The 18,134-nt window shown below is 41.3% G+C and overlaps 2 protein-coding genes across 2 annotated transcripts in view; both read left to right on the plus strand.

Moving 5' to 3' along the window:
- The window catches only part of TAMM41 (TAM41 mitochondrial translocator assembly and maintenance homolog), a 49,208-nt gene extending 44,751 nt beyond the window's left edge, over nucleotides 1-4,457 (plus strand). Inside the window, exon 9 of the mRNA XM_034775730.1 lies at nucleotides 2,854-4,457. The gene's annotated coding sequence lies outside the window, so the exon portion shown is untranslated. The remainder of the gene's footprint in view (nucleotides 1-2,853) is intronic.
- A 4,769-nt stretch (nucleotides 4,458-9,226) lies between these two features.
- VGLL4 (vestigial like family member 4) overlaps nucleotides 9,227-18,134 on the plus strand; it is a 145,797-nt gene continuing 136,889 nt past the window's right edge. The window contains exon 1 of the mRNA XM_034775527.1: nucleotides 9,227-9,590. Coding sequence (XP_034631418.1) covers nucleotides 9,280-9,590 — 311 coding nt within the window. The 5' untranslated portion in view covers nucleotides 9,227-9,279. The remainder of the gene's footprint in view (nucleotides 9,591-18,134) is intronic.

Below are 18,134 nucleotides of genomic sequence, written 5' to 3' on the forward strand. Positions count from 1 at the left end.
ATTCTGGGATGTATTAACAGGTGTGTTGTGAGCAAGACACGAGAAGTCATTCTTCCGCTCTACTCTGCTCTGGTTAGGCCTCAGCTGGAGTATTGTGTCCAGTTCTGGGCGCCGCATTTCAAGAAAGATGTGGAGAAATTGGAGAGGGTCCAGAGAAGAGCAACAAGAATGATTAAAGGTCTTGAGAACATGACCTATGAAGGAAGGCTGAAAGAATTGGGTTTGTTTAGTTTGGAAAAGAGAAGACTGAGAGGGGACATGATAGCAGTTTTCAGGTATCTAAAAGGGTGTCATAAGGAGGAGGGAGAAAACTTGTTCACCTTAGCCTCTAAGGATAGAACAAGAAGCAATGGGCTTAAACTGCAGCAAGGGAGGTCTAAGTTGGACATTAGGAAAAAGTTCCTAACTGTCATGGTGGTTAAACACTGGAATAAATTGCCTAGGGAGGTTGTGAAATCTCCATCTCTGGAGATATTTAAGAGTAGGTTAGATAAATGTCTATCAGGGATGGTCTAGACAGTATTTGGTCCTGCCATGCGGGCAGGGGACTGGACTCGATGATCTCTCGAGGTCCCTTCCAGTCCTAGAATCTATGAATCAGCACAATGGGACCAGCTAGCTCTCCTCACACCAGGCAAGAGCTCTGCAGACCACAATTTGAGAAACACTATAGTAAACTCTATTCTATCTGGACAGATAAAGGGTACTTCAAATCAAGATTTCTCAGACCAGAACTGGCAAAGTAGCAAAGATAGGTTGAGTGGAAAAGTCCCTGTCCAGATGCAGCGCCTATGGCTAGGTCTACACTACGGGGTGGGGGTCGACCTAAAATACGCAACTTCAGCTATGCTATTTGCGTAGCTGAAGTTGCGTATTTTAGGTCGACTTACCTGGCTGTGAGGACAGCGGCGAGTCAATCGCTGCCGCTCCCCCGTCGACTCCGCTTCCGCCTCTCGCTGCGGTGGAGTTCCGGAGTCAACGACAGAGCAATTGGGGATCAATTTTATCGTGTCTACACTAGACGCGATAAATCGATCCCCAATAGATCGATCGCTACCCGCCGATCCGACGGGTAGTGAAGACATGCCCTGTGTCTGTTAGAGCCTCACTTCTCTCTGCACCCACCCATCTCAGAAATGTCAACAAAAATTTGGTCTCATGAATAACCACCTAAACAATACTTCTGTACCCTGATCCTAGCTGTGCAGTTACACCCATACTACAGAGGTTACATTTTATGTAATATAGCATATTATGTATGAAATTGGGCAGCTGCTCCGGAGAGGATGCTCACTTCAAGTAATATGTCCAGTCCATCAAAGATGGGTAGTTCTCCCCCTGCTTAAGGCCTCTTTTTGTTGCAATAAGTAGGACATAATTAAGATTTGCCAGTTCTTCCAGGTGTTTAGCCATATGAAGCTTCAATGATCTAATGCCATATTTAGAGTATCTGAAGTTGAAATTAAAAAGAGTCTGCACTTCAATGTCCTCACCTATGCCTGGGGAGTTCTCTCCTTATGCAAGAATCAACAGGTAAAGTATGCCAGTCAATGCATTTGACTGACAGACTGAGTAAGGTATCAGGGGGTAGCCATGTTAGTCTGTATCCACAAAAACAACAGAGTCCAGTGGAACCTTAAAGACTACTGAGTAATGTAGCTGCAGGATTAGTTAAAAAGCAGATAGACTGTATAGTTCTTAGGTGACTAACTTTCCATGGCCCCTCCATAATATCCTGTAGTTTCGGCATGTGCATTGATGCTTTGAGCAAATAGCCTTGTTAAAGAAAATCATAGAGGATCTATCTTGGTACTTTTACATAGTTTCAATAGAAAATGAATCTTTCCATTACTTGCAACTTGAGTAGAGGGTGAATAAATCAGAATATCCCTTTCCCTCTTCTCCCCCCCCCCCCCCTAACTAGAGGCACCAAAGAATAGGACTACTCCTCTCTGTAGGATGCCTTTTCCTATTAGATATTTTTAAATTTGCAAACATGCTCTGGTGATCAATGTGGGGTTAATGTTTGTAAAGTTATGAGATCTATTGTAAGATGTTCAAAAAGTGCAAAGCATTATTACCTTTCCTTTTAAGGCAATGTGAATCACCTTTTAGTTGGACCTATTTTCTGCAAGTGTGGAAAGGTTTATTCTTTTGTATATGTTATCTTGCTGGAAGAAATAAAGTATGGCTTGGTTTGTATAGCTAATGACACAAAACTTCTGCCACACTCACTATTTCAACTGTGCCACAAAGATTTGCAGTTGATAAAATTTCATTTTACCATATTTTGAAATTATAAATCTGCCGTAACAAAAACTTTAACTAGACATGATTACTGGTAACAGGAGAAACAAGAGCAAGATGCTTACAGCCTATGTTTTTGTGGATTTTTACTCAGGTGCGTTATGTTGAGTAAATTTAAGAATAGATTAAGCTGTAATAAATAAAAACAAAGTTTGAAATCAGATATAAGTGTAGTCACAGAAAAAGAACATTGCAGGTAACCCTTGAAACCTAGTCCAGAATCTTATGTCTCAGTAGTGTCTTCAGAATCCAGTCATCTGATCAAATCTTTGTCTGTAAATAATCAGACTTTTACAACATTTTCTAGCACTTAAAAAAAAAAAAAAAAGTAGTAAATGCAGTGGCAAATCCTGATATACGAAGGGCTAAAGTCTGACCTGATATTTACTCCCCATGCATCCCTGTTGACTTTAGAGGACTCCCATAAGTTTTAAGTCAGGGTAGGAATTGGCTCCTAGAGGGGGTCTTCCTTTCAATAGCAGTTGTAGGCAATAACATCATCAGTTCTGTTCATTTTGCTTCACTTGCTTTTCCATTATGCCATAGGACTCTTTAAAATCCTGGATCTGCTACTGAATGCATGGACATCCTGCTTTATGATACAAAGAAAGAAGAGCTAATGAACCAGCTATATGTCTCACCCCTTGCCTTACAGAACCCTTCCTATATGTCTTCAGTCCTACACTATATGGACAGTCTGTTTTTTGGGATATTTGGTAAAGTCCGATGTTTGGAACCTCAAACATATTTTTATTTATTTATTTATTTATTTTTGCTGAAATCTTGCTAGTCTCTTGCTGTCCCCTGCCTCAGCGCTCTGGAGCTTAGGTATGTGTTCTGGCCACTGTGATATCACACAATCTATCATTTATTCCTAACAGCCCTTATTTTAGTTTTCTTATGCTTAGCTTTTTGTTACCTTTAAATGTATACAGAATAGTCACTTCCTTTTTTCTGCTTTATTTGTAACTTCATTGGGAATGCCTCTTCAAGTAAAAAGGAGTCCTTTTTTTTTTTTTTTTTTTTTAAATCCTGCTTCATATTTTACCTGTATTGGACCATTTGGAAAAGTGGAAACTTCCATCTAGTACTATAACATAGCTCTTACATCCACTTACAAAATGTGCTGGCTTTAGCAATTGGGGGAAAGGAGGAAGAAGGGGACACAGGTGACAGATGCAAGTCATGTCACTTATAGCACTTCTGGAAGACACTGATAATATGGTGATGAGGGCAGTATGAGAACTTGAATAGATTAGAGTACCCCCTTGTTTTGATTGGATAAAATGCCTGAGCTTAGCAGTGCTCCAGACCAGCAGCAGCTGTACTGATTTAGTATGGGACCAATGCTTGAAAGTGGTTGGGACATGCCCTTTCTCACCCCATTACTCCTGGCTCTGTGGCCTATGGAACTTTGAGCAAGTGCAAAAACCTTGGAGGGGGCCCCTAATTGGCACTTCTGTCTTCATGTACAATAAGACCTTCTCTGAATTGATAGTTGTCCATAAAGGTGGCGAGGTTCAAAAGAGCGTCAAGGAATTAGGTGCCCAACTCCTGTTGAAGATGAATGATACTTGGATGCTTAGCTCCATTTGTTGTCTTTGAAAATCCCGCCTGTATTTGTTGAACACTTGCTCAGTGGTTTACAGGCATTGTAGTTCAAAATTTTTAAAGTAAATTTTATGAGCAAGTATAGCTTTTTGGTGGTACAGAATAGTCATCACATCCTGCAATGAGGCAACCTATACATCCTTAACTTTATAATATTGCTACAGTAATTTTGTATCTGGCCAGAAAAGGCAACCTGTTCAGATTTGCTTGATCCTGGATCTTAATGAACTATGACTGTACAATGGCTTGTCTTTTCTCCTGTATGAACATTAAAGTAAAAACAATGAACTCATTGCATTTGTAGTTTGAGCTTAATTTTTGTTATGAAAGCTGTGCATTGCATAATGGAAATAGAAAAGGGATGGAGCTTGAAGAAATTTTCACAACTGTTTGTTGGTAAGTGCATGTTAAATATGACTCTTTTAATCCAAAGACTGACTGTCCTGAACATTTAACTACATCAAAGGCTAATTTTTCTAAAGGGCTTTTGTTTTAAAATTACGTCTGTATATCGTTTATAACCTATCATTATACTGTCCTGTCTTTTACACTGAAGTCTCTATTTGAAGAATAGCTTCTAAAATAACAAAGTGGTCACTGTTAATTCTAATAAACATATTTTAAATAAATCTTTACAAATAAACAAAGTTTTAACTCCAGAAAATGTTTTCAGTTTAATATTACAATGCCAAACAATGTTACAGTACTTCAACCAAAAGGGAAAACCAGTGAGTGTCTTGTATTTCAACAGCCTTGGATACCCATAGTACTTAGGACTGGACTTGCCTCTAATCTAGAACAAAACAAGTAAGTCAATTGTGGTCCAACATTCTGATGCAGCAAAACTAGAGTCATTCCTGTTTCTATTGGACTCTGAAGTTACTTGGTAGTTCTCTTGAACATAGTGCTGCTATTTTGTTCCTGCTCCAATTGAAAATACACTGTCTCTTTTAATCTTCCTTAAGGGGATGGAGAAGACCAGTGGGTCTCAGACTTTTGTATTGGTGACCCCTTTCACACAGCAAGCCTATGAGTAAAACCCCCGCATAATTTAAATTTCCCAGTGAATTCTTCTAGGTATGGAGGATGAATTTTCATACCTGGTCCAAACTTTACACAGTGTTTCAGCTGCCCCCATCTCTTCAGCCCAGAGAGAACAACAGAGACACAAAGGTAAAGCAAGCCTTTCCATTGGCTCTTTTGGTCAGGTGCCCACTCCCTTTTCTTTACCGAGGGACTTTTTAACCCTTTACAGGTAAAGCAAGCAGCTACCAAGAGGGTCTTTATAGCTAACTGGCTGGCTGGGTGTCCATAAAAGGGAGCCCATTCCCCCCCACACACACCTTCATTTATCACAATAACAATTTACAGTTTGATCAACTTGTCTGTGTGGAATTACTACAATTTGACACATCATGAAACAACAAAAATACCAATATTTTAAAATTTTGGAAATGTTTTCTTAAATCTTCCCATATATGCTACAGTGGCATGAGTTTAGGCACGCTTTTGATATAGCATAGCAATGCGAATGGATCTAGATTTCAAAATGAGAACTTTAGATGTAAAGCTTAGTGACACTAAAGTACACCTCTACCCTGATATAACGCGACCCGATATAACATGAATTCAAATATAACGCGGTAAAGCAGTGCTCCGGGAGGGTGGGGCTGTGCATTCCGGCGGATCAAAGCAAGTTTGATATAACGCAGTTTCACCTATAACGCGGTAAGATTTTTGGGCTCCCGAGGACAGCGTTATATCGAAGTAGAGGTGTATCTTTTAAAAAAATTATTTGCATATGGAGCTATGTGATTTGGGTTAGATAAGAAATTTCTTGAAGTAAATTTTACATAGCTGGTGTCAATTGTAAACTCTGACCCATGATGATATTAAGGCAAGATGTAGATAGAGCCAGCTCCAGAGTATAAACTATACTGACAAATTAAATGTTCCAATGTAATAGTAAACCTTATTAACGCTGACAATATTTTGTGATAGCTTTGAAAAGGGCTTGCTTACAGTGGCAAAAACTAATCATCTTTGTGTTGTGCCTGATTGTGCCGAATTTCAAGTAGTAAATTAGGAACTTCTGTTCAGAGAGAGCTGATTTCACAAGCTCCAGTCTGTTGCCAAGGAAAAGGCCTGTAATGTCATTATTAACAAAACTGTAAAATCACAATAAGAGGAGAAGCTGAAACTCACTGAACTCTGCTAAATTTCTCTTGTAAGGGCTATGAATGCCAGCTGGCAACTTACCTCCCACATGAACACTTAAGAAAAAATTTAGCTCTTTGTTGTTGTGCACAAGTATATCTGACTGAAAAGGCTTATAACAGCGTTGTGCCCCAGACCTGCCAGCTGCACAACCATATGAACTGAAATCAATTTTTAAAACAAATTTCTTTAACAAAGCCTGGCTTGTAGCGTAGCCCGTGCCAAAGTATTCCACTGCTGCAGGGAGTGTGTGTATTAGCATAACGCCTCCGGAGTAGTAAAATGTGGTATTGCTTGTGTCTGTGTATGAGGAGAGGTTAGCTTAGGGCATTCTTTATTCAAATGTGATGGGGGGGGAGGGATATTTAATTTCCTTATATGGCCATGGAGCAGGTGTCAGGCTTGATCCCATAACCCTATTGAAATTAGTGGGAGCTTTCCCACAATAGGCACTACAGAATTGGGCCCTCAGCTCTACCTGTAGCCTGTGACAACACTGCAGATAAAAAACATGTTTCACACTGGGGTTTAATAATAAATAGTGGTAGCTGGTCAAACCAATCCCCTATATTTCACCTAGAACTCCATTGGAAGCAAGTGCAGATCCTGGAACACAAGTGTAACTTGTCCATTGTATGAAACGGTAGTTATGAAGTGGGCCACAGTTTTCTGCATATTGTAGAAATCCCTGTATCATGATGCAAATGGAGGAAGAACTGTGGCAAGTTCCATAGCTGAGGAAAAAAAGGTTACAGGTTACAATCATTTTGCCAAGATCAGATGGTAAATGCTTTTGAAATTGCTATTAAATATCCCACAATAGCTGTGGATCCAACAAGCACCTGATGTTTCAAGCCCTATACTTAACCTAATCTAAGGATTAATCACAACACCCCAACCTAAGACAAAAGGAGTTTGAACTGAATGGCTGGAGATTGCTACAATTTGTGAGTAATCATTAGCGATTTTAGTTTAGGGAACGTAATGAAAGTGTTTGAGAGGGGAAAAAAATTAGACATGTAAATACTTCCTGGAAGGGATGGCGTATTAAGGGGTGGAGGAGTGGGGGGAATGGTAGAAGGATTTGGGGCTGCAGCAAGAGGTAGGAAGTTATGGGAAGGTGGATAAATGGGACAGGTGGTAGGGAAGGGAGGGACCCTGGGGGTTCAGTGAGGGACGCCTGGTATCTCTAGCTATGCCTGTGCACCCCAACTCTTGCATGCCAGCCACCCTGCACTCGACAGGTCTGTCAGTGCACCCCAAACTCCTGCACCTCAAGTCTCTGCCAATGCACCCCATAGCTCTGCCAGTGCAAGCCAACCCAGCCCTCCCCCCCACCCCATACTCCTAAAATCTTTGGGCATGGGATTATTTAGACATGTCAATGCTTCCTGGGAGAGGAGGGGTGGGTTTAGAGAGGGAGCAGGTTTTGGAGCTGCAGTGAGGGGAGGGGGATACATGGGGATGGGTGGTAGGGGGAAAAGGCTGGGGGCTAAGTAAAGGGAGGTTGGGGCAAGGAGGAGTGTAATTTGGGGGTGAGTAGAAGGGACACTGGAGAACCGGGGCAGTGGCACCTATCAGTGCCACATTTGTATTCTCTCCTCCTTTTAGCCCTTTAATAGTATTAGATAGAATCCTATGGCTGAGAGTGAATGGGTTGTAAAAGGAGGTGAAGAGCTTGTACATGTTAGCAACTGTGGAGTAGGCAGCGTAAAAGTGTGTGTGTGTTAACAGAGAGTATTAGGGCATTGCTGAGAGGGCAGAGTTAAGAGTTGCATAGCCTTAACTCTGCATCTCCTGGTTTCCAAAAGTGAGTTTTGCTCAATTCAACATTCTGCGAGGGATGGCATACTACCAAGCAACCTTAACTTTGCAATAATGTAAGTTTTTTTTTTTCCAGTGAAGAATATAGTTGTTGTTTGTGTATTTTTAGCTTTTCTATCTGCTTGGATAATGAATAGGCCAGTTTGACTTCAGCCCTTTTAACGTTGCAACATTTGGGTTTAAAACTATTATGTCTTTTTTATGTATATAAATTCTACTGGCATTCATTTTTACAGAAGCTTGGTTTTACTACATTTAAAGGGTCTTAATTTTCTTCTTTTAGAAAACTTCCTGTTTATATATTTTAGTGTGTGCATTCAGTTGGTGCTATCAACAGTAGTTGGAATGAAGGTATGTTGCTTTTAATCAATAGGGAATCTCTGCTCTAACTGTTTTTTCTCTGGTTGATCATTTGCTAGATGAAAAATATATTTCTAATGTTTGTCATAAAGTACAAGACAATGAAATCTCAGCTTTCTTTCCTAGTGCATAGGATCTGTTGCCTAACAAAAGGGCAGATGAAAATACATTCTCTGAGCATAGGTTTCAGAGAAGTGGGCTGTAGTCCACGAAAGCTTATGCTCTAATAAATTTGTTAGTCTCTAAGGTGCCACAAGTACTCCTGTTTTCTCTGAGCATAAGCTTTCGTGGGTAAAAAACCCACTTCTTCAGATGCATGGAGTGAAAATTACAGAATATATGTATTTATTTATTATGTACAAATTACAGGCTCTGTAATTTTCAATCCATGGATCTGAAGAAGTGGGGTTTTTAACCAAGAAAGCTTATGCTCAAAGAAATCTGTTAGTCTTTAAGGTGCCACCGGACTCTTTGTTGTGTTTGTGGATACAGACTAACAGGGCTACCCCTCAGATACTTAATACAGTCTTTAACATCCTTTGTAAAATTCCTCCTTCCTTCTGCCTGTTAAACACCCGAGTACAAGCTTAATTTAAAGAGCAGAGATTTCCTCCCCCCCAGGAATCCTAGATTTCATTCCAGCAGTGGCACCACTCAAAGCCTGCTCCAACCCCTCCCACAACAGCACGTTGAATTGAAAACAGTGCTGTGAATGGTTGGAGCTCGCCAAACATAGCAAGGCTGCTTTTGTGTGTAAAGCAGCAGCCCAGGGCTCCTCCCACCTTCAGCCCTGCTTGGATTTCCCTGCCTGTCTCCTCCCTCGAGGAGGGGGGATTTCCGTGGGGGGTTTTCCCTTCCCTTTCCTCTTTCTCTCTCTCTGTGTTTTCTCTACCTGCTGAGGATGTGATGTCAGGGTCTCATTATCCTAATCTATGCTGATCTCATGGGCTGGCCCAGCCAATGGGGCTGTCTGGCTCTCCCCACCTGCTAGGAAGAGAATTCCGCCGTTCCTGGGATTCTTCCCTTGGCTACTCAGTGCAGCCAGTGTCGTTGGGGGAGGCTGGGCCGTGCTCCCTTGCCGGACTCGCCTTGTTTGGGTCTCGGCGCTGGAGTAAACAACCCCCCCCCCCTTTGCTCCTCCTGCAGCCGGAGCCCTGCTGCGCGCGGAGCCTGGCACTTGTTGGAGCCCCGGCCACCCTGCGTGTCCCGCCGCGGCGCTGTGGGGGGGAGCAGCCGCCCGCCCAGCCGCGTGGGGTGCGCACTGCACACTGGTGAGTGAGCCGCTTGGCCAGGCGGAGAGAGGGAGGCTGCAGCAGCAGCAGCGGCGGCGGGCGGTGCGCCCTGGTCCCGGGAGCAGGTTGGCCAGGGCCCGTGGCCCCAGGTCCGTCGTCGCAGGGTTAGAGCCCGGCTGCGTCCCGGGGCGAGTGGGGCAAGTGTGGAGGGTGCAGGTGTCCGAAGAGGCCGGTTCAGCTGGTGCCCTGGTTACTCCCTGGCTGCACTAGAGCAGCCGTGGGCCCTCGGACCTGGAGTGGGGGTGCTCGGGGCTGGCTTAGGCTGTGCCCCCGGTTGTCCTTCCTGCCGCCCTTTGTTTCAGGCCCCCCAACTCCTGACTTCTGCCCGCTCGGGCTGTGCCTGCCCTGAGACCCCCATGGCTCCCCGCACCCCGGGCTACACCTGCCCTGCGTCTCTGGCTCCCCACGCCAGACTCTGCCACGTGCCCCCTTTTGTCCTGGGCCTTTAGTTGCCTTTTGTGACCTCTTCCCTGGCCCCCGTCCCACGAGCCCTCAGCTACTCCAGCCATGAGTGTAGTGCAAATGTTTGGGTAGTGCCCATGTCTTTGCCTTGCCATGGGGGCCAAGGGAGCATCTCCTGGCTTGGCTGTATTACTGTGGGCACTGACTGCAGCCACCTCTCTTCTGCATCCCACAGACTCCTCCTCTGTGTAGTCCTGAGGAAATGTGAGCTGGGGAAGCTTTCAGCTTCCTACATGTGCTGTGGTGTGGTGGATTTCCCAGCACAGAATATCTCCTGGGCTCGCTGGCAGTCATGCTTTGTACTGTACTTTGTACTGAGAAGCTTGGCCACGTCTCTCCTCCCTTGGTACCAAGGACCTAACTTGAGGATTGTAGCATGGCAAGCTCCATGTAGCGTGTGTGGAAGGGAATGCTTGTCCTTTCTCTGTTCTTGTGTTGGCGTTCTTGTGCTACTGTGTAATGCTTGTGGTGTAATGGGAAGAGAATGCATTGATTCCATCTGGCATTGAAAACCTAAGTTTAGTTTCTCACACAAAGTGATTTCAGATGATTCCATCATCAGGGAAATTGGCAGTGTGGTGGAATGCTGGATTCTAAGGGGGGAATGCCAAGAAAACCTGCCTTGCTTCTAAGCAGATCATTTTGCAGATTTTATTAGGACCAGTCATGCTATTAGTAATCCTAGTTACTAAATCCTAGTGAGGGTGGGAAGGAAAACTCCCCACCCTGTTTCAGAAGGTGGATTTTCTCTGATTCCCTCAGCTTTCCTCTGATGTCCCTTATCCTCTCAGGGCTTGTCTACACTGGCACTTTACAGCACTGCAACTTTTTCGCTCAGGGGTGTGAAAAAACACCCCCCTGAGCACAGCAAATTTCAGTGCTGGGAGCTGTGCCCTCATGGAAGTGGGTTTTTTTTTTAGAGCGCTGGGAGACCTTTCTCCCAGTGCTCTGCTGTGACTACACAAGAACGTTGCCAGTGTAGACTAGCCCTCAGTTCCACATAGGACTGACACCTTGCAGAAGAGGGGATGGATGGAACTTCCTCTGCAGGCCATGAGTGCCACCCCTGAGTCAGTCAGGAGTGTTACTCAAGGGATGCAAAGTGATTTTTTTTTCCATATCCCTTCCAACATCCATCTCTTGGAATGATTGTACTATTTCTACAATGCTCTCATACTCTGCCAGTCTATGTAGAGGTGGTTGGAGATCCAAATTCTGACTTGCAAAACTGTTGGGCCCCATCATTTAAAATTAATATTTGAGTTGACACAGGCTGAAGGCTCATATACATGCAAAAGTTTCACTAGTTATACTGATATAATTATACCAATATACCTTTACCTGTCTAACTATCATTTTCAATGCTTTTATTCTGGAATAAGAGTGTTCACATGGGAGTTGCATTGATATAGCTATATTTGGTCAGCTTAATTCACACCTTGACTTAAACTTTGCTATGAAACTTAGAGGTATAACTTTCTCTTGCAGACAAGCCCTGAAATTTCTTCAGCAAAATGTGGTTCTATATTGAAAAGTAAGTCTGTCAGACTGCTTTTTAGATTAATTGTTTAAATCTAAGTGACTCCATATAAAATATATTCCATTTAAAGAGATTTTTCTCTATCTCCCAGTTGTGTGAACTCACCCTGCGATTGGTGTCATACTGAATTTGTTCTCCTCAAGCATAATTGGAAGTAATAAGGTTCTGCTGGCCAAACTATGATTTCAGTGATACCTGGGCAACCCTGTTGCCTTAAGTGAGCTTTCACATGTATAACTGATTGGAATTTAGTAACTTTTTTCTATTGATACAGAATCCAGCTTACTTTAGCGGTGTTGGCTTTGGAAAGTGGACAGGAGTAAGAAGCAGTGAAAAAGTGATATAATTTTTAATCCTACTAAAGTAAACAGGTATCACTGAGTAAGAAGGAGCTTGTTTTGTTTGGTTTTATCAAGTAACTTTTCTGAGTTCACCCACACTTTAACTGTCTGCCTCTATCTTTAAAGTGAGACACAGTGTGAGATTAAAGAGCCACACTCACAGTAGAGCAAACTGCAGACATGGGAAACTCTGGATGAAATTCTATGGCCTGCCTTTATTATGCAGGAGGTTAGATTAGTGGCTTCTTTGGCCCTAGAATCTATAAAATCTGGCCATAATGGTCCTCCTACTCTTAAAATCTATAACAGTTGATGAGAACATTTCTCTACAGATTTTCTTGGCCTATATTTTCCTATTTGCCTGCTATTGAGGAAATTTGTTGATAATAAGTTTTTTTATCCTAGCTTCTCTTTTTGATCAATCCATTAATGAAATCCCAAACCTGCATTTGGGATCAGTCTGTTGACATGGAAAATGTTGGAGGTCATAAATGCAGCCTTCTGGATCTGATTCTATTAGGCACTCAGTAGACTATACATCCATCTACCTAAGGAAATTGACCAGATGATGTCAGTGGTTCTCAGCACTGAGCCCTGATCTATACTTAAAATGTAGATCAGTCTAGCTACATCAATCAGAGGGTGTGAAAAATTCACACCCCGGGGGCACAGATTAAGCCAACCTAACCCCCAGTGTAGATATGGCTAGGTCAGGGCTTGGAGCAGTGGATTACTTACGTCAGTGGAAAAATCCCTTCAGTCAATGGTGGAAACACCTACACTATGGCACTAAACTAAAAACAAGTGTACTAGGCATGCCTACACTATGGGCACTGAGTCCCCCTGAAGTGGTCCTGAAAGCAGTTTAACTAGTAGTGTAGATGGGCCCAAATAGTTTCAAGCATGGCTAATAGAGAGCTGGTAGAGCTTGGTGAATTTCTTAGTGTAATCAAACCTTTCAGACTGTGTTGTAGGATCAAATAAGAAAAGCAGGGCCCTGAGGTGGGAGGATGTTCTTCTTTAAACATGCATACCTTTGATAAATAGCAAATAAAATACATTTGGAAAAAATGGGAAGGCTAAGTAGATTGCTTTCTGATAAAGTTGAAAGTTCCCTACTAAGAAAGGGTTTTTAAATTCACCTTATTGTCACTATATATTGCAAGGTTCAGATCAGTGCATTATGTTACAGAAAGTGAGCTGCAATATCTTGCAAAAATAGCTCACTATAAGAATTCAGCTTTACTTTGAATTACATTGTTTTTCTTGGCTTATACTTCAAACATAGTTCTTAATAGTTTCCTTTTAAAAAGGTTACCTTATTAAAGGGGAATATGCACATCAGAAGAAGAAAATGATGCAAGACAAATTGAGAAGCTTAAAGACAAGGGATTGTGTAACTGATGAATTGCACCATTAGGGCATTTCTAGTCTAACACAAGCATTACAAATGTTAGTTATTAAAATTTACATGTCTCATCTTCTGATTTTATATTATTTAACTTGCAAAGAACCAAGAGGGTCTTGGGTATCTATCCAGTGACCACATGAATACCAGGTTAGAAGGTCTAGTCTGTAATCTGGAACACCCCTTGTCAAAATGTTATCTGCATATTTATTTTGTTCAAACACCAGAAATGGTAATGTACATTGTAAAAAAAACCATACTTGATCCTAATATTTTACATGATATTTACCCACCAAGATGACTTACAAGGAGCCACTGTTTACTCCCAGAAATTGATCTCTCTGGTGGATTCATTAGATTGATCAAAGTATCAACAATTCTGTCTTGTTTAACTTTGTCTTTTAATTGTTTATGTGCTGTAGTAATCGTTTAATCTATCATGGCATTGATTAGTGTTGGAAGAGGGTGAGAGACGATAAATGTTGTAGTGGAAAAAAACAATGCAAGGAAAATGGGAAATTATTGGCCTAAAATCAGCCATTCAGTTTTATTAAATATTTAAATTGAGAGTGATTTGCTACGGAATCCGAAGCATTCATGTATGATTCACGTGGATGCCTAATTTATTGCTGAACATTTCTAAAACCAAATTTACTGCCTTTATGAAAAAAATCATAGGAAAAGCATACTTAGTTGTATCTTCCACTTCCAGAAAAGTGTGATTGAGTGCTGAAAATGGATTGATCCAGCTGACATTGAGAGAAAACAACATTTAAAAAAATGTTTCCCACTGAATGTAGGAAGGTGGCAACGTGTCTCAAACCTTGACTTGAGGGGACCAGCTCTGGGAGGAAAGAGGGTAGTATTCACATTTCCATGCCCATTTGCTCTTTGGTTTCTCAGAACAAACTCTCAGTAAAAGTGACATCTCATTGTCATCCACTACATTAGGCTCTGGAGAGATCACCAGTTCATTTCACATAGGCTACTAAAAAATTTTTAAGCATGCATTCATCCAAAAAGATGGTAGTAATTCAGGTTACGGTGGGAACTGAATGAGAACCAGGCCCTAACTGATGATATGTAGCCTTGAAAAAGTCTCAGAATCTGTCTACTGAATTCCACAGCTCCTTCATTATGAAGAATTTGGAATCCTGTGACACCTCAGACACTTTATCTTTTACATTTAACAGCCATGGTAGTTTAGTCATCAGATTATTTACCAGTGAGTGCCATACGGATGAGTACAAATTATAAATCTGAGGAATGTGAAGTTTAAACTGCGAGGTTTAATTGTGATGTGTCTGTGGGTCATCGTCATGAAGTCTAGCTGATTTATATAAAAAAATTGAAAATAGCTTTACATATGGTCCTTAGTTGCCCTGCTAATTTTTATAGTTTTACAATCACACTTTTTTTAATCTATCAAAGATTTTTTTCCCCTTTTGTTGTGTGATTGAGAGAGACAGACTGACAGAGGAGAAAGAGAGAAATTAACTATGTACAAAGCACTGCCAAAATGTAATGAGTAAACTAGTTGAGGGTTGGGTGGGGGGGTAAAATATCTATTTATGTTCTAATCTATTTGTTACAATAATCTTAGGTGTTACTTAGAACAGTAGTAGACACAAAGGATAAAATTCAGACAGAAATGTTATTATCAGGGTGATTGTGTCCCTTTAAACCTTACTGCGTTTTGGATCTTTCACCAAAACTGCAAAAATAGTAAGAACATTTTAGCTGTAAATTTCATAATAAGGCAGTGGTGCTGGAACAGTTTTTATAGTGGGGGTGCTGAGAGCTATAGAACCAAACATTATATATGAAGGAAACCACTTCAAGCCAGCGGGTGCTGCTGCACCCTAGCTTTCAAACTTCTAATCTTTGACTACATGTGGAATGAAAGGTACTAGTTGGAAGGATTCCTTTCAATACCTTCCTTGTTCTTATCAGTAATCTCTACTGTTTTCCTTCCCTGAACAATTGGACCATGTCTTCTTGTCTTGTCTGTCTTTAGACCGTGAGCTGTTTGGGACAAGAAGCATGGCTTGCTCTTTTTATAAAATACTCTGTAAATGTATGGCTTTACATAGGTAATTTTCAATTAAGTTTCTAAAATTTATGTGGACAATCCAGACACATTTAACCACTATAATGTTGAAAGTCTGCAGATCTCAATACTAACAGTATCCCATTAAAGAAATTCTCCTTTTCTAGTGGACATAACATTCTGCATAGTATAATATTAACTTTTGCAAAATGCATCTCTGGTTTTATTTATTTTTATCACTTCTGTAGGTCTCACATATGAAATAAACTTTGAGAGATATGCAAGATAGTAACGGACTAAACGTTGTGGCTAGCCCAGTTTTGCTGATAGCTGTATGTTTTTAAAATATCTAATATTCTGAACAGAATCAATACCAGGTTTCTGTTACCTTCCCTCAATTTGGACTTGTTTCTCCAGTTAATAACCTTACTAAAAGTGTGTTCCAGAAAGAGGATGAGCATCTGCAATGCCAATGTCTTGAAAGTTACTGAAAAATTAAAAGCAAACTGTACTTTCAATATCAAATTATTCATAATATCCCCTGCACTATCAAAACGAGAGAGAAAAATGAACACTTTTTTTTGCTAAAGGCTTAATAGAGGATTCAGGTTTTTTTTCCTTCAAATTTAGCACAAAGATTTGTATTTAGAGGCTTTTAACCATCACTTTTATACAGCCACATAGTATATTCATTGGCAATTATAATTCTATAATTTTGTCAATATGATTTTTGACTGTGTTGCGGGGGGAGGGGGGAGATGAGGGCGGTATTGGGTGCTCAGGCCCATAAACAACATGCCAGGAGGCAGATGAAGTGGCACTTTTAGTAATCTAATGAGAATAAAGAGTAAGAAAAAGATGGGCCCCATGGAGTCATATGGATAGAGAGGAGAGATGAAAGTTGTGACACTAGAGAAGTGTGGTGGAGGTGGGAAGGTCTATGCTATGATACAGGGAAAGTTCTACTGAAGATTAATTTTCCAGAACTAAAAATTGATAAGTAATTGTTCCCTGCTAGGTTTTCTTATTCAAATTTAAGAAGTCAGCTGTTTTTTTTTTTTTTTTTTAATGGACTTAGGCAAAATTTTATTCTTTTCATGTTTTGTTTGCACATGATTCTAGACTGCAGTGGTTCTCAAACTTTTTTTTCATGGACCACTTGAAAATTGCTGAGGGTCTTGGCGGACCACTTAATGATCTTTCCAAATGTTGTTTGTACCATTAGCTAACTATTGTAATGTGCTTTGGATAAAAGTCTATATAAAAAAAAACCCTAATTATAATTAACCTTCTTTTGTTCTACAAATAAAAGCACACAACTCATATTTTAATACCAGTAGTCTTGCCTTTCTAATGCGATGGATGTGCCCTCTATCCCCTGCCATGGCAGCCCCCATGCTGGGGCTGGGAAGGAGCAAGGTCTCTCCCTCTCTCCTTGACTGCAGCAGCCCCGGAGCTGGGGCTGGGAAGGAGGGCCGCCTCTCCCTGGCAGCCACAGCTCTGGAGCTGGAGAAAGTCGCCTTATTCTCTGGCTGCTGCAGTCCTGCACGTCCCAAATTCCCCCCACCCTCTCTTCTCACCCCGCTGCCCCTTCCCATCTATCTCTTCTTTCCCCCAAGGCCACCACCTCACCTTATATGTGTGTCTTCTTCAGGATCCAGGCACCTAATTAGTGGAGCCACGCCTGTGCGACTCCACTAATTAGGTGGCGCTTCATTCTCTCGTGTGCGGCCACCCAGGCGTGCACCTTGGAGGGAATTATCCGTGGACCACCTGAATGGAACTCATGGACCACTGGTGGTCCACAGATCACAGTTTGAGAACCTCTGTTCTAGAGGATGAGAATCCGTTTCTTCATTTTAAACCAGTGTACTTAGTTGTTTTCAGATATTTTCCTTCTTCCTGTGAAATCAACGGGGGCAGGACTGGACTCTGACTCTTTCATTGAAAATACATACTAGAGGCTTTAAAAAGTAAATATTTACAACAGAAAGCGTTTTCCTTCCCACTCCTTCCCTTAATGGTTTAAAAACTTTAGGTTAGTTTTTATAGTCTTTGACATTATTTAGGCAGGGAGTGGGAGAGCAGAGAGATTTATTAGTGAAGTCAGGGAAAACTACTCCCCAAACATATGTTTGTTGTTAAGCCTGTATACATGTGTCTGAGATTTCGCTTGCTGCCACCACCCTGCTTTGATCAGGATTGTAAATGATATTTTAAAATAAAAGGATTCTTGTAATGGGATCACATTCTGCTTTCTGAAAAATCAATAGGAATTGTTAACAGCCTGGACTTTTTACTCTCCTTTTGTTTACTTAGCACTGCTGCCTGCCCTCTTATTAAAAACGGAGCTGTTATCTACAGCTGGCTTGTAAATGAACTCTTCTAATTGATAACCGTCTTAATCATGTTAGTCTTCTCTTTCATACCTCTGTGTTTTATTTATATGTTTTTTAGTTTTGAAGACATTTCTAATATTGAGTTAAAAGTGAAATGTTAACCGTTTTTTTTCATAGTAGTTCTGTTGGATGGACTGTATTAATTTGTGTGTATCTAGAAATATTATTTTACAGTGCTCACAGTTGTGCTAGGCAGGTACATCACAGTACCTATAAAGTACACAGGTCCCTTCCACAAGGAATTTGCAGATAAAATCTGGGAATTTTCAATCTTACCTTTTAAAGGAATATAAGAATTGCCATACCGGGTCAGACCAGAGGGC

The sequence above is a fragment of the Trachemys scripta genome, chromosome 7, assembly GCF_013100865.1.
Source record: "Trachemys scripta elegans isolate TJP31775 chromosome 7, CAS_Tse_1.0, whole genome shotgun sequence".
Lineage (NCBI taxonomy): Eukaryota > Metazoa > Chordata > Testudines > Emydidae > Trachemys > Trachemys scripta.